Genomic DNA, 20,560 nt, shown 5'->3' with positions numbered 1-20,560 from the left:
GGGCTCATAATTACAGTTAATGTGTCGGACCGGGTCGGGCTCGGACACAAGGTGCACGGGCTCGGGTAGGGTCGGGTTTAATTTTTTGGGCCCGATCTAAGCTCTAAAAGGCAATCTGTCAGTCCTGTGGCTTGACCTGGAAAATGCATAAGGCTCAATTCCACACAAGCTGGTGCAGCTGCCTTTGATGGAACATCATGTCCCCAGTAGTCAGAGATCTCATTGTGGATTATAGCAGCAGTGTCAGGGTGAGAACCTCATCAGGAGCTGTGATTCCAGGAACATCACTGAGGATGAGTGCAGGAGCATAACTAGATGTATTTGCACAGCAACAGAAGAATTTAGGAATGAATATATGTCTGTTTGTCCAAATATACATAAAAACTTTTCATTGCCTTGTAATACAATCCATCAGTACATTTTCCATGAGGTGTTTCCATATGATTGCTGGTTCTCCTGCATCCCAGTTACTGTTGGTATCAGGGTTGTAACAGTGCACTGTCCAGCTCTTATACTGTAATGTGGGTCACAGAGGCTTTTACTTTGAATAAGGATCTTCTGCTGCTAATGTGTGTAAAATGATCATCTAACAGCTCATGATCAGATATGATGAATTTTAGTTTAATTTGTCCTTGAGGAATGAATGATTATTAATGGTCTGACATTATTAAATAATTTTCCTATAGTTTGGGGTAGCTGCGAGACATATGATGGGTTGAATTTAACATATAATTATAAATCCCATTGTTATTTTATCTTTATTTTATTTATATTTATCACTTGTTTTCATTTTGCAGATTCATGGCAGAAGATTATCCTCCACACTCTGACAATTGCATTTCCCGTCATTATGGTTGCTGTCCTAACAGGTAAGTTTAAGTGTAATTAATGGATATGAATCATTAAAGTAAAGCAGGATCCAGCAGCTCCTGGTAAAATATTAAACACACTGTGGTGCATCTTTGAAGATGCCAAACATGTTCATTACTGTACAGACTTTAGGTGATTTTGTCACTCTCAGCACATCAGGTTTTAAAATACCTATCAGGTGTCTGAAAGGGGATGGTTTTATGGAGTCAGAATAGTGCCATATGTACTTGTATGTGTACTTTCCAATTTGCACCCGTATAAAGAAATTTGCTCGCACTGAACTCAATTTTCATTCGCAAAAAAAAAAAATTTTGCAAATACACGTCAATATTTTTTGTAAATGCGAAACCAAACATCTTCATAAAAATATTTTTTACAAAGATAGAATGGTTTTCAAGTACAAAACCTGTATTGCAAATACCAACCTGCGAGTGCAAATTCACACTTGCGCACATAAATAATTTTGGCACTAACTTGCCTAGCGCTTTGCAGATAAATATTTGCTCACATAGCCACCGATAAAATTAATTCATTTTCTAGCCAGTCATAAAACCACTGGTGTCCTGCATAATACCATAACCGTACTACTGGATAATTACTGTATCATAAATTACTTGTTTTATATGTTCATGTAACTTAGAACTTAGAATAAAATACTACAGCACTCCTTTTAATAACATATCTATTCATTATTATTAGATTAGCTATGTACGTTGTAAGACATTAAAAAACAAAACATTCACGGTCATAGTAGACTTGGTATGAAACACTGATTTAACAAGTAACCTATAAGCATTCAAAAAAGTTTATTGTTAATTTTAAAAACATGTCAGCTGAAACACCCAGTTAAAAATAGAATTAGCCTTCATTATTCTGAGTTCAGGGGTGAATCAAGGACAGGAGCGAGTGGCTGGGATCAGCCCAGTCTTTAGAGGGGCTGGATCATTAAGCAGTACAGAGATAGTATCATTATAGAAGGAAACCATAGTATCAGGAGAAGAGAGTTTATGTAAGTCAGACAGGGAAGAGGATAGAAGAGAACCAGCAAAGAGATTAGAACTGACAGATCTAGTATTGTGGTATGTGACATAGATTTTCTTAGAAGGAGGGGGTGTATTAAAGTGAAAGCTGCATCCAATAAGCTTATGATCAGAAATACCAGAGACTGAACCAGACACAGAAACATCATTCAAACCACTAGAACAGAGCAGATCAAGAATATGACCATGAATGTGAGTTGGAAAGTTAACATGCTGAGTCAAATTAAAACATTCTAATACTGAGATGAACTCATATATGTAGGAGCAGTCAGTGTCAACATGGATATTAAAGTCACCAAGAACAATAATGGAGGGCAGAGAGATGAGATAAGAGTGAGGAGTTCATTACATTCTGGCAGGAAGTTAGCAGCAGTTTTAGGAGGGTGATAAACAGCAACAGGGGGAGGAAACAACCTTCAGAGTAATATATTCAAAAGCAGATACATCAAGAAATTATAGTAATTTTAAAAGTAGATAGATAAGCGAGAGCCAGCCCACCCCCTCTTCCATATAAACAGGGTTTTATTGGTAGTTGTAGCCTTCAGTTGTAGTTCAGATGTAAATAGTCACCAGGTTGTTGCCAAGTTTCCAAATTACAAAACATGTCCACTGTCTTCTGGATAATGAGGTCGTTGATAAGAGATGCTTTTTTTTGGTTATTGGATGAGCATTCAGAAGGGCAAGATTTAAGTCGACACGGCCGGGAGAAAATGGGGCAGATAGATTTGGAAGAGGATGGAGATGGTCATGAGTTATTCCTCAGATGGCTTTAGTGTCACGCCGGCGAACACGATCGTATGTCCATGCTGTCAGGATCTCTGCGTCAGAGCCCGTAAATAACTGTTTCTGAACGGTGGGTGTAACGAGGGCGTCGGACAATTCAAAGTGACCGGCACAGGTGGTGTGATACTGAATCCAAACGAGTACGGCAGTGAAGACGTTTAAGTTCGACCTGAGAGTGTATGAGCTGCATTGCAAGGTATTAAAATACAAACATATGCAGTAAAACTCCAGGCTGTCGATTAAAATGAGTAATGAAGCTCCACAAACCAGCTGTAGGAAAAATTAGGTCAGATAGTTTTGATCTCATACAATGTGAAGGGAAATTAATTATTCTTTTACTATTTGTTATTTGATGATGATTATTGATTAATTATTAGGCCCAATGTTAGTCTGTTAATGGGAGACTTGGATGGGATTCACTAATTACAGTATCGCTCTGTAACCTGGGTTAGAATGATTGTCCACTGAACACACTTCACCAGGTAAGGTAGTGGATACATAGCAAAGCTCTTCTCATGGCTGTTGAGAGAGTCTCTCCGATATTTTCAGGCGAGCTTGAGGTTTAGAGCTTAGGAGCCAGTTCACACAGAGGCAGTGACTTAATTGTAAGCACTCAATGAGAAGGAGATTTGTGTTGTATAAATGGCACACACTTATTTCTAACTAACACTACAATTACATACAACAGACATAACATGTAACATCAAACAGAACCCATAACATAATAAAGCAAAACAGAATGGAATATGGAAATGCCGTTACCAGATTTAGATGGGTAACCTTAAAGGGGAAATACTGCTCTGCAAAGCAAGCACACGATTTTGAAAACGCACCCTCAAAGTTGTAAAACTGATTGACTAGCACAGATTAGACAGTTAAAATGAATGGAAGTTGGTTTACTTGGTTGCAGAGGTGATGGAGTCATTGGTAGTTGGTTGCAGAGTTGATGAGCTGAGGAAGCGATGGCATCCATGAAGGAGCGGCGTCTGGAGCGGTTCTTTGCATGGAGCCCCTTTGATTTTCTATCTTTGGTGAAGCTTTAAGGTGAAAGGCTTTGTCTTGGAGTTGGAGCTTTCTTCTGGGCAGCAAGCTCAATTGGAAGTGGTATAATATAATAGTCAATAGTCTACACTCTACACTGTGTGATTATTTGTCACTTTCTTGCCAACAGCAACAAAGCAGTGCCAACAAATCACTTGTTTTTGCTCAGTATCTCTGTGGAATACAAAATATTTCCATACAGCAGAAGACAAATGCTCTTGTTTGAGTTTCACTTCCTCACTCATTTTTGTTCAATTCCTCTCAAATGTGCCGCATTGTCTATGGATCCAACACCAAGGATGAAAATGACTATGATTGGCTGGGAGAGCACATGCAGAACTCATGCAAATGCAGCGGCGGTAAATTTACACTGATTTTGTAACATATACTAGATAAGCTTGTTTCTGCTAAGTGGAAGGCGTGGGAGTCTGTTAAGGCTGGTGAATGGTACTTTGTTACACTAACGAATAACATGTATGGTGCAGATGGATATCCTAATCCTACACCTCCTCATACACTAACGTATAACACGTATGGTGCGGATGGATATCTTAATCCTACCCCTCCTCGTACACTAACGTATAACACGTATGGTGCGGATGGATATCCTAATCCTACCCCTCCTCGTACGCTAACGTATAACACGTATGGTGCGGATGGATATCCTAATCCTACCCCTCCTCGTACGCTAACGTATAACACGTATGGTGCGGATGGATATCCTAATCCTACCCCTCCTCGTACACTAACGTATAACACGTATGGTGCGGATGGATATCCTAATCCTACCCCTCCTCGTACACTAACGTATAACACGTATGGTGCGGATGGATATCCTAATCCTACCCCTCCTCGTACACTAACGTATAACACGTATGGTGCGGATGGATATCCTAATCCTACCCCTCCTCGTACACTAACGTATAACACGTATGGTGCGGATGGATATCTTAATCCTACCCCTCCTCGTACACTAACGTATAACACGTATGGTGCGGATGGATATCTTAATCCTACCCCTCCTCGTACACTAACGTATAACATGTATGGTGCGGATGGATATTCTAATCCTACCCCTCCTCGTACACTAACGTATAACACGTATGGTGCGGATGGATATCCTAATCCTACCCCTCCTCATACACTAACGTACAACATGTATGGTGAGGATGGATATCCTAATCCTACCCCTCCTCATACACTAACGTATAACACGTATGGTGCGGATGGATATCCTAATCCTACCCCTCCTCATACACTAACGTACAACATGTATGGTGAGGATGGATATCCTAATCCTACCCCTCCTCATACACTAACGTATAACATGTATGGTGCGGATGGATATCCTAAACCTAACCCTCCTCGTACACTAAAGTATAACATGTATGGTGAGGATGGATATCCTAATCCTACCCCTCCTCATACACTAACGTATAACATGTATGGTGCGGATGGATATCCTAATCCTAACCCTCCTCGTACACTAGCGTATAACATGTGTAGGGGGAGTTTGGTTCATTGTAACTGTAATGCATCCCTGATGTGAATGTTACTTGTTTTGGTCCCTCACCTGCCAATGGGGGCCCAGCTCCTGATCCCTGTGTGTCCCTCATGCTCTGGAATTTCACAGAAGGCCTGGCTGCACCCCATCACTCTCCCTTCATATGTGCTCATTGGGGTCACACTTATCCACTTACCTGGATGGAATCATACAGGCTGTTTGGCTCATTTGGTTCCCCTGTGCATGTGGCTTTATAGCTGTTTGGAAGCATGATTTAGGCTGAATAATGTCTCTCAGCTAAACACCCTCACTGACTTTTTATGACCCTTATTAATCTGCTTACTAACCTGTGTGGCTCTATGGGTTAGAACTTAACCGCAGGCTGATCCTGCTCTCTGATCCTTACTTACACGTCACTTTGGACAAAAGCATCTGATACACAAATGAACCACTGAATGCATTTGCTTTTTCTTGTGTCTCACATTAATTACTTGTTGACTGACTATTCTTACCTCATTTCAGGTTCTGCCATTGAGTTCTCAGCTAAATATTCCCCAACTCCAGCAGAGAAAGCAAAATTTGGAGGACTGTTTGGTGGAATCATATTTATGTTCCTCTTTTTTGTTATATTCCGAAGTGAGTATGTTTATAAATTTTCAGGAATATTGAACTAGAATTATGCATAAAGATTTATTTTCTACTTTTTATTTAAACACAGAAATGTGTGATGATTTATATAATAAATTTTTTTATAATGCAGTATCTGTTCACTGTTAATCTGTATCCATGGGGCAGCATAGTGGCTCATTGGTCAACACTGCTGCCTGACACCTCCTGGCTGTTGGTTTGAGGCCCCCTCCTCTGTGTCTCTGTACAGTCTGCATGTGCTCCCCATGTCATGTTAGTTTTCTCCTGCTACTCCAGTTTCCTCCAGCAACCCAAAGTCTCCCTCTCAGGTTAATTGGTGTATGTAAATTGCCCATAACATGTCACTGTGTGTATATGGCCTCCCATCAAAGGTGTACCTTTGCCCAGTGTCTGACATGGGATTCAACCTGACCGGGCTTATTTAAGCTGACAGGGCTGTGCAGAGCAGCACCTTAAACACAGGACACTCAACACATTTGTTTTCTATTCTCTGTCTGAAATGAATTTTATGTTTGCTAACTGTATTTTTTTCTCCTTTCAGTCATTGGTGTTGTGGTTTGGACAAAATATCCAGAAGACAGAGAAAGAAGAGAGAAAATACTTGCTTATATATCAGGAATAACTGGAATTATATTCCTGGTCGTCGCAGTTTCATCCATAAGTAAGTCTGTATATACACTCACCTAAAGGATTATTAGGAACACCTGTTCAATTTCTCATTAATGCAATTATCTAATCAACCAATCACATGGCAGTTGCTTCAATGCATTTAGGGGTGTGGTCCTGGTCAAGACAATCTCCTGAACTCCAAACTGAATGTCAGAATGGGAAAGAAAGGTGATTTAAGCAATTTTGAGCGTGGCATGGTTGTTGGTGCCAGACGGGCTGGTCTGAGTATTTCACAATCTGCTCAGTTACTGGGATTTTCACGCACAACCATTTCTAGGGTTTACAAAGAATGGTGTGCAAAGGGAAAAACATCCAGTATGCGGCAGTCCTGTGGGCGAAAATGCCTTGTTGATGCCAGAGGAGAATAGGCCAACTGATTCAAGCTGATAGAAGAGCAACTTTGACTGAAATAATCACTCGTTACAACCGAGGTATGCAGCAAAGCATTTGTGAAGCCACAACACGCACAATCTTGAAGCGGATGGGCTACAACATCAGTAGACCCCACCGGGTACCACTCATCTCCACTACAAATAGGAAAAAGAGGCTACAATTTGCACGAGCTCACCAAAATTGGACAGTTGAAGACTGGAAAAATGTTGCCTGGTCTGATGAGTCTCGATTTCTGTTGAGACATTCAAATGGTAGAGTCAGAATTTGGCGTAAACAGAATGAGAACATGGATCCATCATGCCTTGTTACCACTGTGCAGGCTGGTGGTGGTGTAATGGTGTGGGGGATGTTTTCTTGGCACACATTAGGCCCCTTAGTGCCAATTGGGCATCGTTTAAATGCCTCGGCCTACCTGAGCATTGTTTCTGACCATGTCCATCCCTTTATGACCATCATGTACCCATCCTCTGATGGCTACTTCCAGCAGGATAATGCAGCATGTCACAAAGCTCGAATCATTTCAAATTGATTTCTTGAACATGACAATGAGTTCACTGTACTAAAATGGCCCCCACAGTCACCAGATCTCAACCCAATAGAGCATCTTTGGGATGTGGTGGAACGGGAGCTTCGTGCCCTGGATGTGCATCCCACAAATCTCCATCAACTGCAAGATGCTATCCTATCAATATGGGCCAACATTTCTAAAGAATGCTTTCAGCACCTTGTTGAATCAATGCCACGTAGAATTAAGGCAGTTCTGAAGGCGAAAGGGGGTCAAACACCGTATTAGTATGGTGTTCCTAATAATCCTTTAGGTGAGTGTAAGTTCCCATGTGTGCTGTTTGCATGTCCTCCCTGTGTTTCCACTGGTTCCCTCCATGCAGGGGCATCATGCATCTTATTTTTTTGTGGGGGTGCAGCTTCATAGGCAACATACACTCACTGGCCAATTTATTAGATACACCTGTTCAACTGCTTGTTGAAGAAAATATCATATGTCAGCCAATCATATCAGCCAATCATATGTCAGCAGCACATTGTATAAAATCATTCTGATACAGGTCTGGCGCTTCAAGTAATGTTCACATCACACAACAGAATGGGGAAGAAAGATGATTTATGTGACTTTGAACGTGGCATGGTTGCTGGTGCCATACTTGCTGGTGTGAGTATTTCAGAAATTGATCTGCTGGGATTTTCACACGCAACCATCATAGAGTTTACAGAAAATGGGCCAAAAAAGAAAAAAACATCCAGTGAGCGGCGGTTCTCTGGGTGAAAATCCCATGTCGGTTCTTGACAAACTTTAGTGCTGAAAAGGACGTTTTATTGCTACAAGAGGTGACTGACAGAGTGATAATAGGCTGGTAGAGTGATAATAGGCTGGCAGAGTGATAATAGGCTGGTAGAGTGATAATAGGCTGGCAAAGTGATAATAGGCTGGTAGAGTGATAATAGGCTGGCAGAGTGATAATAGGCTGGTAGAGTGATGTTAGGCTGGTAGAGTGATAATAGGCTGGCAGAGTGATAATAGGCTGGCAGAGTGATAATAGGCTGGCAGAGTGATAACAGGCTGGCAGAGTGATAATAGGCTGGCAGAGTGATAATAGGCTGGTAGAGTGATGTTAGGCTGGTAGAGTGATAATAGGCTGGCAGAGTGATAATAGGCTGGTACAGTGATAATAGGCTGGTAGAGTGATAATAGGCTGGCAGAGTGATAACAGGCTGGCAGAGTGATAACAGGCTAGTAGAGTGATAATAGGCTGGCAGAGTGATAATAGGCTGACAGAGTGATAACAGGCTGGTAGAGTGATAATAGGCTGGCAGAGTGATAATAGGCTGGTAGAGTGATGTTAGGCTGGTAGAGTGATAATAGGCTGGCAGAGTGATAATAGGCTGGTAGAGTGATAATAGGCTGGCAGAGTGATAACAGGCTGGCAGAGTGATAATAGGCTGGCAGAGTGATAATAGGCTGGTAGAGTGATGTTAGGCTGGTAGAGTGATAATAGGCTGGCAGAGTGATAACAGGCTGGTAGAGTGATAATAGGCTGGCAGAGTGATAATAGGCTGGCAGAGTGAGCCTAAGTCAGGGTCGTCGGTCGTTTTCCACAAGAAATTTATAAAAGCCCAATAAGAAATATGGAGGACCTTGTTCCCATTCCTATTTATGTGTGAACAGCTTGTACTCTGTCCCTGCTTGGGTGGTGGACACACCCCCTTGTAATACCCACACATCTGAAGGGGATGGGGGATTTTCTTCTGTCTGGGGTTTGTGCGGCAGTCTGTCCACTTCAGAAGCTGCAAAGTGTCATGACCGAACATGTCTGTAATGCCCTGTATGCTGAAGTTAATTACTAAAAACTCTTAGTTCATCTTTGGGAGTAACCTTGGTTTGATTCTGCCTGATTTCATCTTGCTTCAATAATACCTTTCTATTCCTCTTCATGTCCCACTGAACATTGATCTATCAGGCTATAGTGTCTGTTTCCTTCCGTATTTCCTCAAACACCTCCTCAGTCTGCAGCTGAGGTAGCTCCAAACTGCAGTCACACACCAGTCCTACAGCTGAGCCGATGTCCATATCTTCTCACCCAAAACTCAATCAGTGGCCTTGCTTAGGGCTAATGCTGTACCCAAGGAGTCACAATTAAACTATTCCTTGTCTTGATTTGATACACCACTACAGGAGCGATGGACAGAGAAACATTGCAGTTACTAATCCTGGAAGACCATCTTGTCCCACTAAGAACATGCAGTGTTTTGTATTTCCCTGTCCCTGACTCTCTCAGTATTTGTTGAACCTCAACAAAAAGACTGTGTCGCTTCTCAGAGCCTCTCATGAAGGTCGAAACACCAAAGGAATTACATGAAGCTGAAGCTAATGTCCACAACAACAAGAGTCGGTCTCTGGGCAAAGCAAAGCACTAAACAGGCCTCCTCATTGTTCTCGTCCTGGGTATGATGTTAATCTACATCCAGCCCTATAAGGAGGTCCATTACAGAGATAATTTGGGGGTTGGTGGCAGGATTGGCACTCCAGCCACCGGAAAAAACCTCACACTGGTCCATTCGGATTAGTGTAGTGCTGAGGTATCACCCGCCACATGGCTGCACTCAGGTTCTCATCCCTGAGGTGGTTTGTCATGTGGTGGGTGAGGTAACGCTCTGTAATCAGTGCATGCTCCTTACCTCTCATTGTTCTCCTGTATGACAGCTTGCACTCCTCTGTAAATGGCTGACAGAGCAGCACAGCCAGTGTGGCCCTGCCCAGAGCATGTGAGCGGAGTGGAGCGGTTATAATATCCGCTCCTCGCTCACGAGGCTGTTGGCTCCGCCCGTTTCTCCGTTCTAATTCGCACTAAGCCGCTCCGCTCAACACCACTCCTCGCTCCACTAAAATTTCCTCCCGCTCCAGTCAAATCGCTCCACACTCGCTCCAATTGAAAAGAGGGACAAATAATCTGCATGCCTAACAAAAAAAAAAAAAAAACGAAGCCTTATATCATAAAGAAATATGAGCAACGGTAACATTGCCACTCAGAACAGAAAATATACATTTTTAAACAACACATATGCAACAATGGACAGGTTTGCCAATGGCATTCCACACAAAAATAGGCTTAAAAATAGAGGAATCAGTGGGCTTAATAGCCTAAAGAATATACAGGCTAAGCATCCACGTTTTAAATTCCTCAGTTTTTTTCTGTTGATGCTGCTGCTGCGTCTCTATAAAATAAAATTTCACTGACAGCGTTACGTGAAATTAAAAAATCTTATTAGACCTACTCTGAATGACAAATCTAATTTATTTGATTACCAATATTTACTTTATAGGCTTTTATACTTTTATTTACTTATATTCTTGATATGCTACAGCCATATAAAACTTGCTCACGTTTTGCACTGGCTTCCGCCTGTTCGCGTAGCACACTCTCATGTTTTTGAGAAAAGTGATTCCAAAGTGAATCTTTACTCACTGAAACAGTGAGTGAAACATTATTGTCATCTATAGGCTATGTTTGATAGGAATAGTACACTTGTATGATCTATCAGTTTCCTTTGTGAAATACTTTCTGAATTCCATCTTGGCCAATTTGTGTAACAGTCTTGATAATTCCAGATGAATTCTGGGTAGATTTTGGCACGCCCTAGAGTCGTAGTGTAAGCGGTATCAGAGCGAAATTGGAGCAAGACAGAGCAACCACTCCAGCCTTAATTACAAAGTCGCTTCGGGCTCTTGACTAAATTTCTCCCGCTCCACGCCTCGCTCACATGCTCTGGCCCTGCCTCTTATACTGTTGGTATACAGGCCAAAGTTTATGTCTGGCTAAGACATTTGGCAAGACCAGCTCCAGTTGTGTCCTTTACCTGGAGTAAATCAAGAAAACACTCTTCAGTCTTTGCACCATATCATAAAATTATAGACAGCTGATCCCTTTATTGTGTGTCAGGGCCAATTCTTACTAATGGTATGCTTACGGTCTGCACACAGTGTGAGGGCTGTAAATTTCATCATCGAGGGTGTCTAGCGGACATTTTGCAGACATAGGGGCAGTGTATGGCTCAGTGGGCTAAGCCTGTGTGCCTGTAATTACAAGGTTGCTAGTTCAAACCCAGCTGCAGCACATCTGCTGGTTCTTGACCAAGACCCTTAACCCCCAGCTCCCTGGGCACCCCAACAGGTGGCTGCCCTTCATGGACAACTTGCTCTACAAAGAGCAAGTTGAGGGAGGCGTAAAAAATAATTTCCCCATGTGGACAATAAAGGATCAATTATTATTATTATTAGTTTGCATGCCAGTCCACGTCACCTGTGCATGTGCAACGAATTTGATTGGGTGTTTCCAGTAGGTGGTAAAAGAAGAAGAATATTTATTATAGTTGTAATTATGGATGCTTTCAATAAATATCTGTGCGAGGAGGTGTGAAGTTACCCACAGACACATAACTCATCATTGAAGGAGCACAGAGACGTATTCCGGTGCCAGAATCATCCAATTACTGCTGGCTGAGATGGAAATATATTGTTTGATATATCCTGCACTACAAGAACATTGTACATATAGTGCACTTTAGTGTTTATGTGCATTTGTGTGTTTGTTATAAAGTTCTTGTCACATTACAGTTGTTTAACTAAGAAGTAGGCTTGGGCCATATTTTATTTTTCAAACCTCCAGACAATATACTGAGGTATACAGCAATACAGTGGTACCTCGACCCACGAACAGTCCTGTTCACGAACAAATCAGATTACGAACCAGATGTTAGAAAATTTTTTGTACTGGTTCGCGAACCGTGTTTCAGGCTGCGAACGCACAAACATCCCCCAAAAGCGCCCCAAAAAACCACCTGAAACATGAAGAAGTGTACATTATGCCCAAGAACGGTTGTGGAATGTGTGAAAAACTTGCTGTAGATGTATGTCGCATATCTGAAAAAAGAAAAAAATAGAGATAGATAGATAATGTTGCGTACGGCGTGCGGACGAACAGGGAGGCAGGCGAGTGAGCCGTAGAGACGGGTAAACAGGGTTTATTTAGGGCTAACATAAATTACCCCAAAATAAAATATAAATAAATAAAACAGTGGTGCAGTAGTTAGCACTGTTGCCTCAGGCCTCTGGGACCAGGATTTGAGTCTCTGCCAGGGCTCCATGTGTGTGGAGTTTGCATGTTCTCCCGTGTCATTGTGGGGTTTCCCCTTCACAGTCCACAAACATGCTGAGGTTAACTGGACCTTCCAAACTGCCCATAGTTGTGAATGGTGTGTGAATGTGCCCTGCAATGGGTTGGCATCCCATCCTGGGTTGTTCCCTGTCCTGCACCCATATCCTCCAGGATCGGCTCTGGACCCCCTGCAGCCCTGAATAAGATAAGCAGTTACAGAAAATGGATGGATGGAAAATAACAGACTGGCTTTTTTCTAACGCTACAAAATAAAGAGGAAAAACGTTTAAATGGCAAACACACTGGATAAACTCAATAAAGTTGCTTATTTATCAGTAAACCAGTGGTTATATCTCATTAGGAGGAGTCTCTCACATCGTTTGTCCAGTTGATTTCTCCTTGGAGTTAGCACTACTGTAGATTGCCCAGCCTGAAAAGCCTCTCCACTAGTCCACTAGATGGCGTTGCTGTGTTGAATTTCAACAATACGGCCTTTATTATAGGGAATGGTGCAGGACCTCCATCTCTTACCACAACTTCAAATATTCAATGACTTCAGCATCATAATAAAAACTGTTTCATCATCAAAAGCAAAGAATTTCTTTTCAATGGAACTGCTACTGGACGCAGATTAATTAAGTTTTGCACCGAGCTCATCGCGACACTCGGCAGTCAGCAGTGTCCTCAGGGCTGCTCTCCTGTCCTTCCCTTTGCCACTGCAATTTCAACTTTGGCAGTGTGAGAGCAGTGAGGAGAGCATCTCTGCTGCTAAACACATTCACACATCACGCTTTGACCGCCTGCAATATAAAGATTGGATAAGGTCGGCTATGTAAAATGCACTTGCAATGATTTGTTGACATCACATTTACACATTACACTGCATATTTAAAAGCAGATAACATATATGACTAAAGTAGCATATTTTCATATACACGTTTCAAGTCTTTTGTGGAACAAATTCAGATGTGCATTTCGCCAACAATAAAACGCTGACCTCAACCGAATGTAATACATTTACATTTACATTTACATCATTTGGCAGACGCCCTTAGCCAGAGCGACTTACATAAGTGCTTTAAGACTCCACAATGAATTTTTCCCGATACTAGCTCAATAAAAAACCAAGGCTATGAATACCATCGATCTAATACTCTGTTGGAAAAGTGCTTTTTTTTTTTTTTTTTTTTTTTTTTTTAAAGTAATGCAAGTATAATGCCAGAAGTGCTAATTCAGGCATTTCTGGAAAAGGTGTGTTTTAAGTCGTCTTTTGAAGACATTCAGTGACTCAGCTGTTCGGACATCTAGGGGGAGTTCATTCCACCAACTTGGTGCCAGAACAGAGAAGAGCCGGGAGGTGTGTCTTCCTTGTGCCTTGAGGGGTGGTGGGACCAGTCGAGCAGTGCTGGAGGATCGGAGAGATCGTGGTGCAGTGCGGGGTGTGATGAGGTCTTTTAGGTAGGATGGAGCCAGATCATTTTTGGCTTTGTATGCGAGCATCAGTGTTTTGAATCTGATGCGGGCAGCCACAGGAAGCCAGTGTAGGGAGCGCAGCAAAGGAGTGGTGTGGGAGAACTTGGGAAGGTTGAAAACAAGTCGAGCAGCTGCATTCTGAATCAGTTGGAGGGGACGAATGACGCTCAGTGGTAAACCCGCTAGGAGCGAGTTGCAGTAGTCAAGGCGGGAGATGACGAGGGACTGAACGAGTATCTGGGTAGCCTGTGTGGAAAGAAATGGACGTATCCTTCTGATATTAAACAGGAGAAACCGACAAGAGCGGGAAACGTTGGCGATATGAGAGGAAAAGGATAGACGATTGTCCATGGTAACCCCAAGGTTGCGAGCAGAAACCGAAGGACGGATCAGGGAGTTGTTGAGGGAGATCGCAAGGTCCAGGAGGGGGGATGAGTCAGCGGGGATGTACAGCAGTTCCGTTTTACTAGGGTTGAGTTTCAGTTGGTGAGCGGTCATCCAAGATGAGATATCAGCTAGACATGCAGACATCTTAGTGGAGACATGAGAGTCTGAAGGAGGGAAGGAGAGGATGAGTTGAGTGTCATCTGCATAGCAGTGGTAAGAGAAGCCATGAGAGGATATGACCTCACCAAGAGATTTGGTATAGAGGGAGAACAGGAGTGGGCCAAGAACAGAGCCCTGAGGGACGCCAGTGAAGAGACTACGTGGGGTAGATGTGAGTCCTTTCCATGTCACTCTGTATGATCGGCCTTCGAGGTAGGATGCAAGCCATTGCCAAGCCAAACCACCAATGCCAAGACTCCTAAGGATGGATAGGAGAGTCTTGTGGTTAACCGTGTCAAATGCTGCTGATAGGTCAAGAAGGATGAGGACAGATGACAGTTTAGCTGACCTAGCAGCATGCAGCTTCTCAGTTACTGCTAAGAGGGCAGTCTCTGTGGAGTGAGCTGCTTTGAAGCCAGACTGATTAGGATCCTGGAGGTTGTTCTGAGAGAGGTAAAGAGAGAGCTGGTTGTAGACTGTGCGTTCGAGGATTTTTGAAAGGAAGGAAAGAAGAGATACTGGTCGGTAGTTGCAAGTGTCCGAGGGATTTAGAGTGGGTTTTTTCAAGATGGGAATGACCCTGGCTATTTTGAATGCTGTTGGTACATGACCGGAAGTTATGGAGCCATTAATGATAGTGGTGATGAAGGGGAGAAGGTCCAGAGAGATTGTCTGGAGCAATGTGGAAGGGATTGGATCCAGTGGGCAGGTGGTAGGGTTGGAAGATGAGATGACTTTCATGATCTCATCAGTTGTAAGACTGGAAAACTGGGTCAGTAAGGGGGAAGGGAAATCCTGGGTGTGTAGTGTAGTGAATGGGGTGGAAGAGAATGTCTGGCAGATTTCGCCAATCCTTTCATCAAAGAAGGTGGCAAAGTCTTCAGCAGTCAGGGAGGATGGAGCAGGAGGAGTTGGAGGGTTGAGTAGTGATGAAAAGATATTATGGAGTTTACGGGGATCATGTGAGGATAGCTCAAGTTTTTCCTTATAAAAGGCAGTTTTAGCTGCAGTCACATCCGAAGAGAATTTGGATAGAAGAGTACGGTAGGAAGACAGATCTGCATCAAGTTTAGATTTCTTCCATGTCCTCTCCGCTACCCGCAATTCCCTTCGGTTGCTGCGTAATGCAGCTGAAAGCCAAGGAGCAGGGCGATTTTTCCTGGGGTTAAGAGACAGTGGGCAGAGGTGATCAATGGATGAGGAAAGTGAGGAGAGAAGAGTATCAGTTGCAGGTTCCAGTGCAAGGGAGGAAAAGGAGTTAAGGTCAGGAAGATAGGACAGGGTGCAGGAAGCAACAGATGAAGGGGAGACAGAGTGGAGGTTTGGTCTAGTGGGTGAGAAATGTTGAGAGCCAGGATTGGATAAGACAGGAAGGGTGATGGTAAAGGATACTAAGTGGTGATCAGAAATGTGAAGAGGGGTAGTGGTGATGTCGGTGGCTGGAGAGGGGCGGCTGAAAACCAGGTCGAGAACATTACCTCCTTTGTGTGTTGGAGAGCAGTTGTTGGATGTCAGAGAAAAGGAATAGAGAAAAGGGAGGAGACCAGAAGAAAGGAGCTTGTCATGGGGGAGATTGAAGTCACCAAGGAGAATGAGAGAGGAGCTGTCAGTGGGGAAGAGACTGAGGAGAGTATCCAGCTCCTCTAGAAAGTGGCCTAGGGGGCCAGGAGGGCGGTAGACAACAATGATAAGAATATTGAATGGAGAGGAAACTGCAACTCCATGGAATTCAAAGGATGAAATGTTGAGCTGGGGGAGAGAGAGGGGTGTGAAGCACCAGTTCCGAGGGAGTAACAAACCTGTGCCACCACCCCTGCCAGTCTGGCGTGGCACTTGCTAATACAAGTGCACAGAGTAACTGTAATGTAATTATTGAATTTATGAACAGTAATGTGTTACACTGCTGCCTTATAGACAAATGTAATGTGATTGCAGTAATGTGTTACTTTGTTACCCCCCCGGATGTTACTGTCCAAAGTCAGTACTGAGAGTTTATAGCCCCCAATTAAGATGTACAAATTCGTAATATAACAAATATAACAAAAAAAGAAAAACATGAACACCAGAATTAATAATATTCTGTTCATACATACAGCAATTGCTAATTACCCAAAATTAAAAGAGCCAACACTGTTGCCCAAATGCAACCCAAGGAGTAGCAGCCCCCAGTTAAAAGCACATGAATGGCACAGTTAAGATCGGCGGTTACCCACACAGCAAGAAGGGCAGTGAGCTGAAACAGCGCGGCAGCAAGACGGCCACAACGACTGAAGAAACTGCACGGCGAAGTAGTGCAGCCAAGCAAAGCAAAACACCGCAATACAGCAGTGCACAGCAAAGCAAGCCAACGCAACACAGCAGTGCACAGCAAAGCAAGCCAACGCAACACAGCAGTGCACAGCAAAGCAAACCAACGCAACACAGCAGTGCACAGCAAAGCAAGCCAACAAGTTCCTGCAAAGAGAAAAAAAAAATTATATTATAATAATGGCAGATAAAATACCTACCCGTGATGGCAAAACAGGGTGTCCAAATAGCAAACCACATCCAGCTCGCTTCCCCCTTAACCTCCTCCTTAAGCGCACTAACCGGTCTCACTGACTGCCAAAGTCACCAGACCCACTTTCTGCCTCGGAAGCTGTCAACCTCCCTAAACAAACAACCCATTGCAATAAACTCAAGGCTCACTGTGGTGCAAAAATAGCCAAAGACAGGGTATGAAAGCAGCAAATTCTATATTAGGTTATTTGGTGCAGCTAATAAACCAGGATACTGTCCGCATACAAGTGCCCACAGTTATTTTCTTGCGCAGCTCCTTTATACTACTGCCTCATAATTATCATTCTATGTGATAAGAAAGAAGATTCACAGTTACTGTCTTCTCTGTGTGCAGCCAAACAAAACCAGTCAGAACTCTCAGAGCTCTGTAATTGTCGGTGTGACCTTCCTCTCACTCAGCTACTAAGTGCCCCTGCTTTCCACACAGACAGTACTTTGTAACACAGTTTCCATGACTTGTCATAGCAAATACTTCCTAAGTTAGCATAGAATTTTCCATCCATCCATCCATCATCCACCGCTTGTCCGGGGTTCGGGTCACGGGGGTAGCAGCTTCAGTAGAGGCACCCAGACCTCCCTCTCCCCAGCCACCTCTACCAGCTCCTCGGGGAGGACACCAAGGCGTTCCCAGGCCAGCCGAGAGATATAATCCCTCCAGCGAGTCCTGGGTCTGCCCCGGGGCCTCCTCCCTGTAGGACATGCACGGAAAACCTCTCCGGGTAGCCGCCCAGGAGGCATCCGCACCAGATGTCCAAACCACCTCAACTGGCTCCTTTTGACGTGAAGAAGCAGCGGTTTTACTCTGAGGCCCTCCCGGATATCCGAACTTCTCACCCTATCCCTAAGGGAGAGCCCAGACACCCTGCGGAGAAACCTCATTTCGGCTGCCTGTATTCGCGATCTCATTCTTTCGGTCATTACCCATAGCTCATGACCATAGGTGAGGGTAGGGACGAAGATGGACCAATAGATCGAGAGCTTTGCCTTTTGGTTCAGTTCTTTCTTAGCCACAACGGACCAGTTAAACTGTAGACGCCGCTCCGATTCGTCTATCCAGCTCCCAATCTCGCCTACCCTCACTCGTGAACAATACCCCGAGATACTTAAACTCCTCCACTTGAGGCAGTACGTCTTCCCCGACCCGAAGAGGGCAAACCACCCGTTTCCGGCTGAGAACCATGGTCTCGGATTTGGAGGTGCTAATCCCCATCCCAGCCGCTTCGCACTCGGCTGCGAACCGCCCCAGAGCACGCTGGAGATCCCCAGCAGATGAAGCCAACAGGACGACATCGTCTGCAAAAAGCAGTGATGCAATCCTGAGGCCACCAAACTGGACACCCTCAACACCCTGGCTGCGCCTAGAAATCCTGTCCATAAATATTATAAACAGGACCGATGACAAAGGGCAGCCCTGGTGGAGCCCAACCCGCACTGGGAACACGTCCGACTTATTACCGGCAATGCGGACCAAGCTTCTGCTCCGTTCGTACAGGGACCGGATCGCCCACAACAGCGGACCCCGGACCCCATACTCCCGAAGCACCCCCCACAGAGCACCTCGGGGAACCCGGTCGTAAGCCTTTTCCAAATCCACAAAGCACATGTAGACTGGATAGGCAAACTCCCAGGCCCCCTCTAGTACCCTTGCAAGGGTATAAAGCTGGTCCAGTGTTCCACGGCCAGGACGAAAACCGCATTGTTCCTCCTGAATCCGAGATTCGACTATCGATCTCTCCCTCCTCTCCAGTACCCCGGAATAGACTTTCCCAGGGAGGCTGAGAAGTGTGATCCCCCTGTAGTTGGAACACACCCTCCGATCCCCTTTCTTAAATAAGGGGACCACCACCCCGGTCTGCCAATCCAGCGGCACCGTCCCTGACCTCCACGCACTGTTGAGAAGGTGTGTCAGCCACGACAGCCCCACAACATCCAGAGCCTTCAGGTACTCCGGGCGGATCTCGCACACCCCCGGGGCCCGGCCACCACGGAGCTCTTTAACCACCCTGGCCACCTCAGCCCCAGTGATGTGCAAGCCCCCCCAGCACCCTTGGGCTCTGTGCCCTCAGATGTTTCAAAGGCAGTGTGTGTAGATGTATTTGAGGCAGGATTGAGGAGGTCCTCAAAGTATTCCTTCCACCTCCGGGTGATGTCCCCAGGTGAGGTCAACAGCACCCTCTCCCCACTATAAATAGTAGGAACCAAGAGCTGCTTCCCCCTCCTGATACTCCGGATGGTTTGCCAGAACCTTTTTGAGGCCGACTGAAAGTCACTTTCCATGGCCTCACCGAACTCCTCCCACGCCCGGGTTTTTGCTTCTGCGACCGCCCGAGCTGTGTTCCGCCTGGCCCGCCGGTACCCGTCAGCTGCCTCCGGAGACCCCCGGGCTAATAATTCCCGGTAAGCCTCCTTCTTCAGCTTTACGGCCCCCCTCACCTCTGGTGTCCACCATCGGGTACGGGGGTTACCGCCATGACAGGCACCGACCACCCTGCAGCCACAGCTCCGTACGGCTGCTTCCACAATGGAGGTCCGGAACAGTGTCCATTCAGACTCAATGTCCCCAACCTCCCCCGGCATGCAGTTGGAATTCTGCCGGAGGCACGAGTTAAAGCTCCTGCGAACAGGAGCCTCTGCCAGACGTTCCCAGCAGACCCTCACTATGCGCTTGGGCCTACCAGGTCTGACCGGCTTCCTCCCCTGCCACCTGAGCCAACTCATCACCAGGTGGTGATCAGTTGACAGCTCTGCCCCTCTCTTTACCCGAGGGTCCAAGACGGAAGGCCGCAGATCAGATGATACGATTATAAAATCGATCATCGACCTGTAGCCCCGGGCATGTTCGTACCATGTCCACTTATGGACACCCTTATGCTCGAACATGGTGTTCGTTATGGACAAACCATGCATTGCACAGAAGTCCAATAACAGAACACCACTCGGATTCAGATCAGGGAGGCCGTTTCTCCCAATCACCCCCTTCCAGGTCACACTGTCATTGCCCACGTGAGCGTTGAAGTCCCCCAGCAAAACGATGGAATCCCCCCCCGGGTACGCCAAATAGCATATCTCTAAGGGAATCCAAGAAGGCCGGGTACTCTGAACTGACATTCGGCGCGTAAGCGCAGATGACAGTCAGAGACCTGTCCCCGACCCGAAGGCGCAGGGAAACAGCCCTCTCGTTCACCGGGGTAAACTCCGTTGCTAATGCACCGAGCTGTGGGGCCACCAATAGCCCCACCCCAGCCCGGCGTCGCTCACCCGCCGCAACTCCAGAGTAAAAGAGCATCCAGCCCCTCTCCAGGAGATTGGTTCCAGAACCCAAGCTATGTGTTGAGGTGAGCCCGACTATATCTAGTCGATATCTC

At 45.1% G+C, this 20,560-nt stretch overlaps 1 protein-coding gene across 1 annotated transcript in view; it reads left to right on the top strand.

The window, feature by feature from the left end:
- LOC111838118 (uncharacterized) overlaps positions 1–20,560 on the top strand; it is a 48,225-nt gene that overhangs the window by 16,870 nt on the left and 10,795 nt on the right. The window contains exons 7-9 of the mRNA XM_072706169.1: positions 798–869; positions 5,761–5,874; positions 6,428–6,547. Of these exons, the coding sequence (XP_072562270.1) occupies positions 798–869; positions 5,761–5,874; positions 6,428–6,547 (306 nt within the window). The remainder of the gene's footprint in view (positions 1–797; positions 870–5,760; positions 5,875–6,427; positions 6,548–20,560) is intronic.

Source organism: Paramormyrops kingsleyae, chromosome 24 (genome assembly GCF_048594095.1).
Source record: "Paramormyrops kingsleyae isolate MSU_618 chromosome 24, PKINGS_0.4, whole genome shotgun sequence".
In the NCBI taxonomy this organism is placed as follows: Eukaryota; Metazoa; Chordata; class Actinopteri; order Osteoglossiformes; family Mormyridae; genus Paramormyrops; species Paramormyrops kingsleyae.
This window is presented reverse-complemented; position numbering and strand designations above follow the sequence as displayed.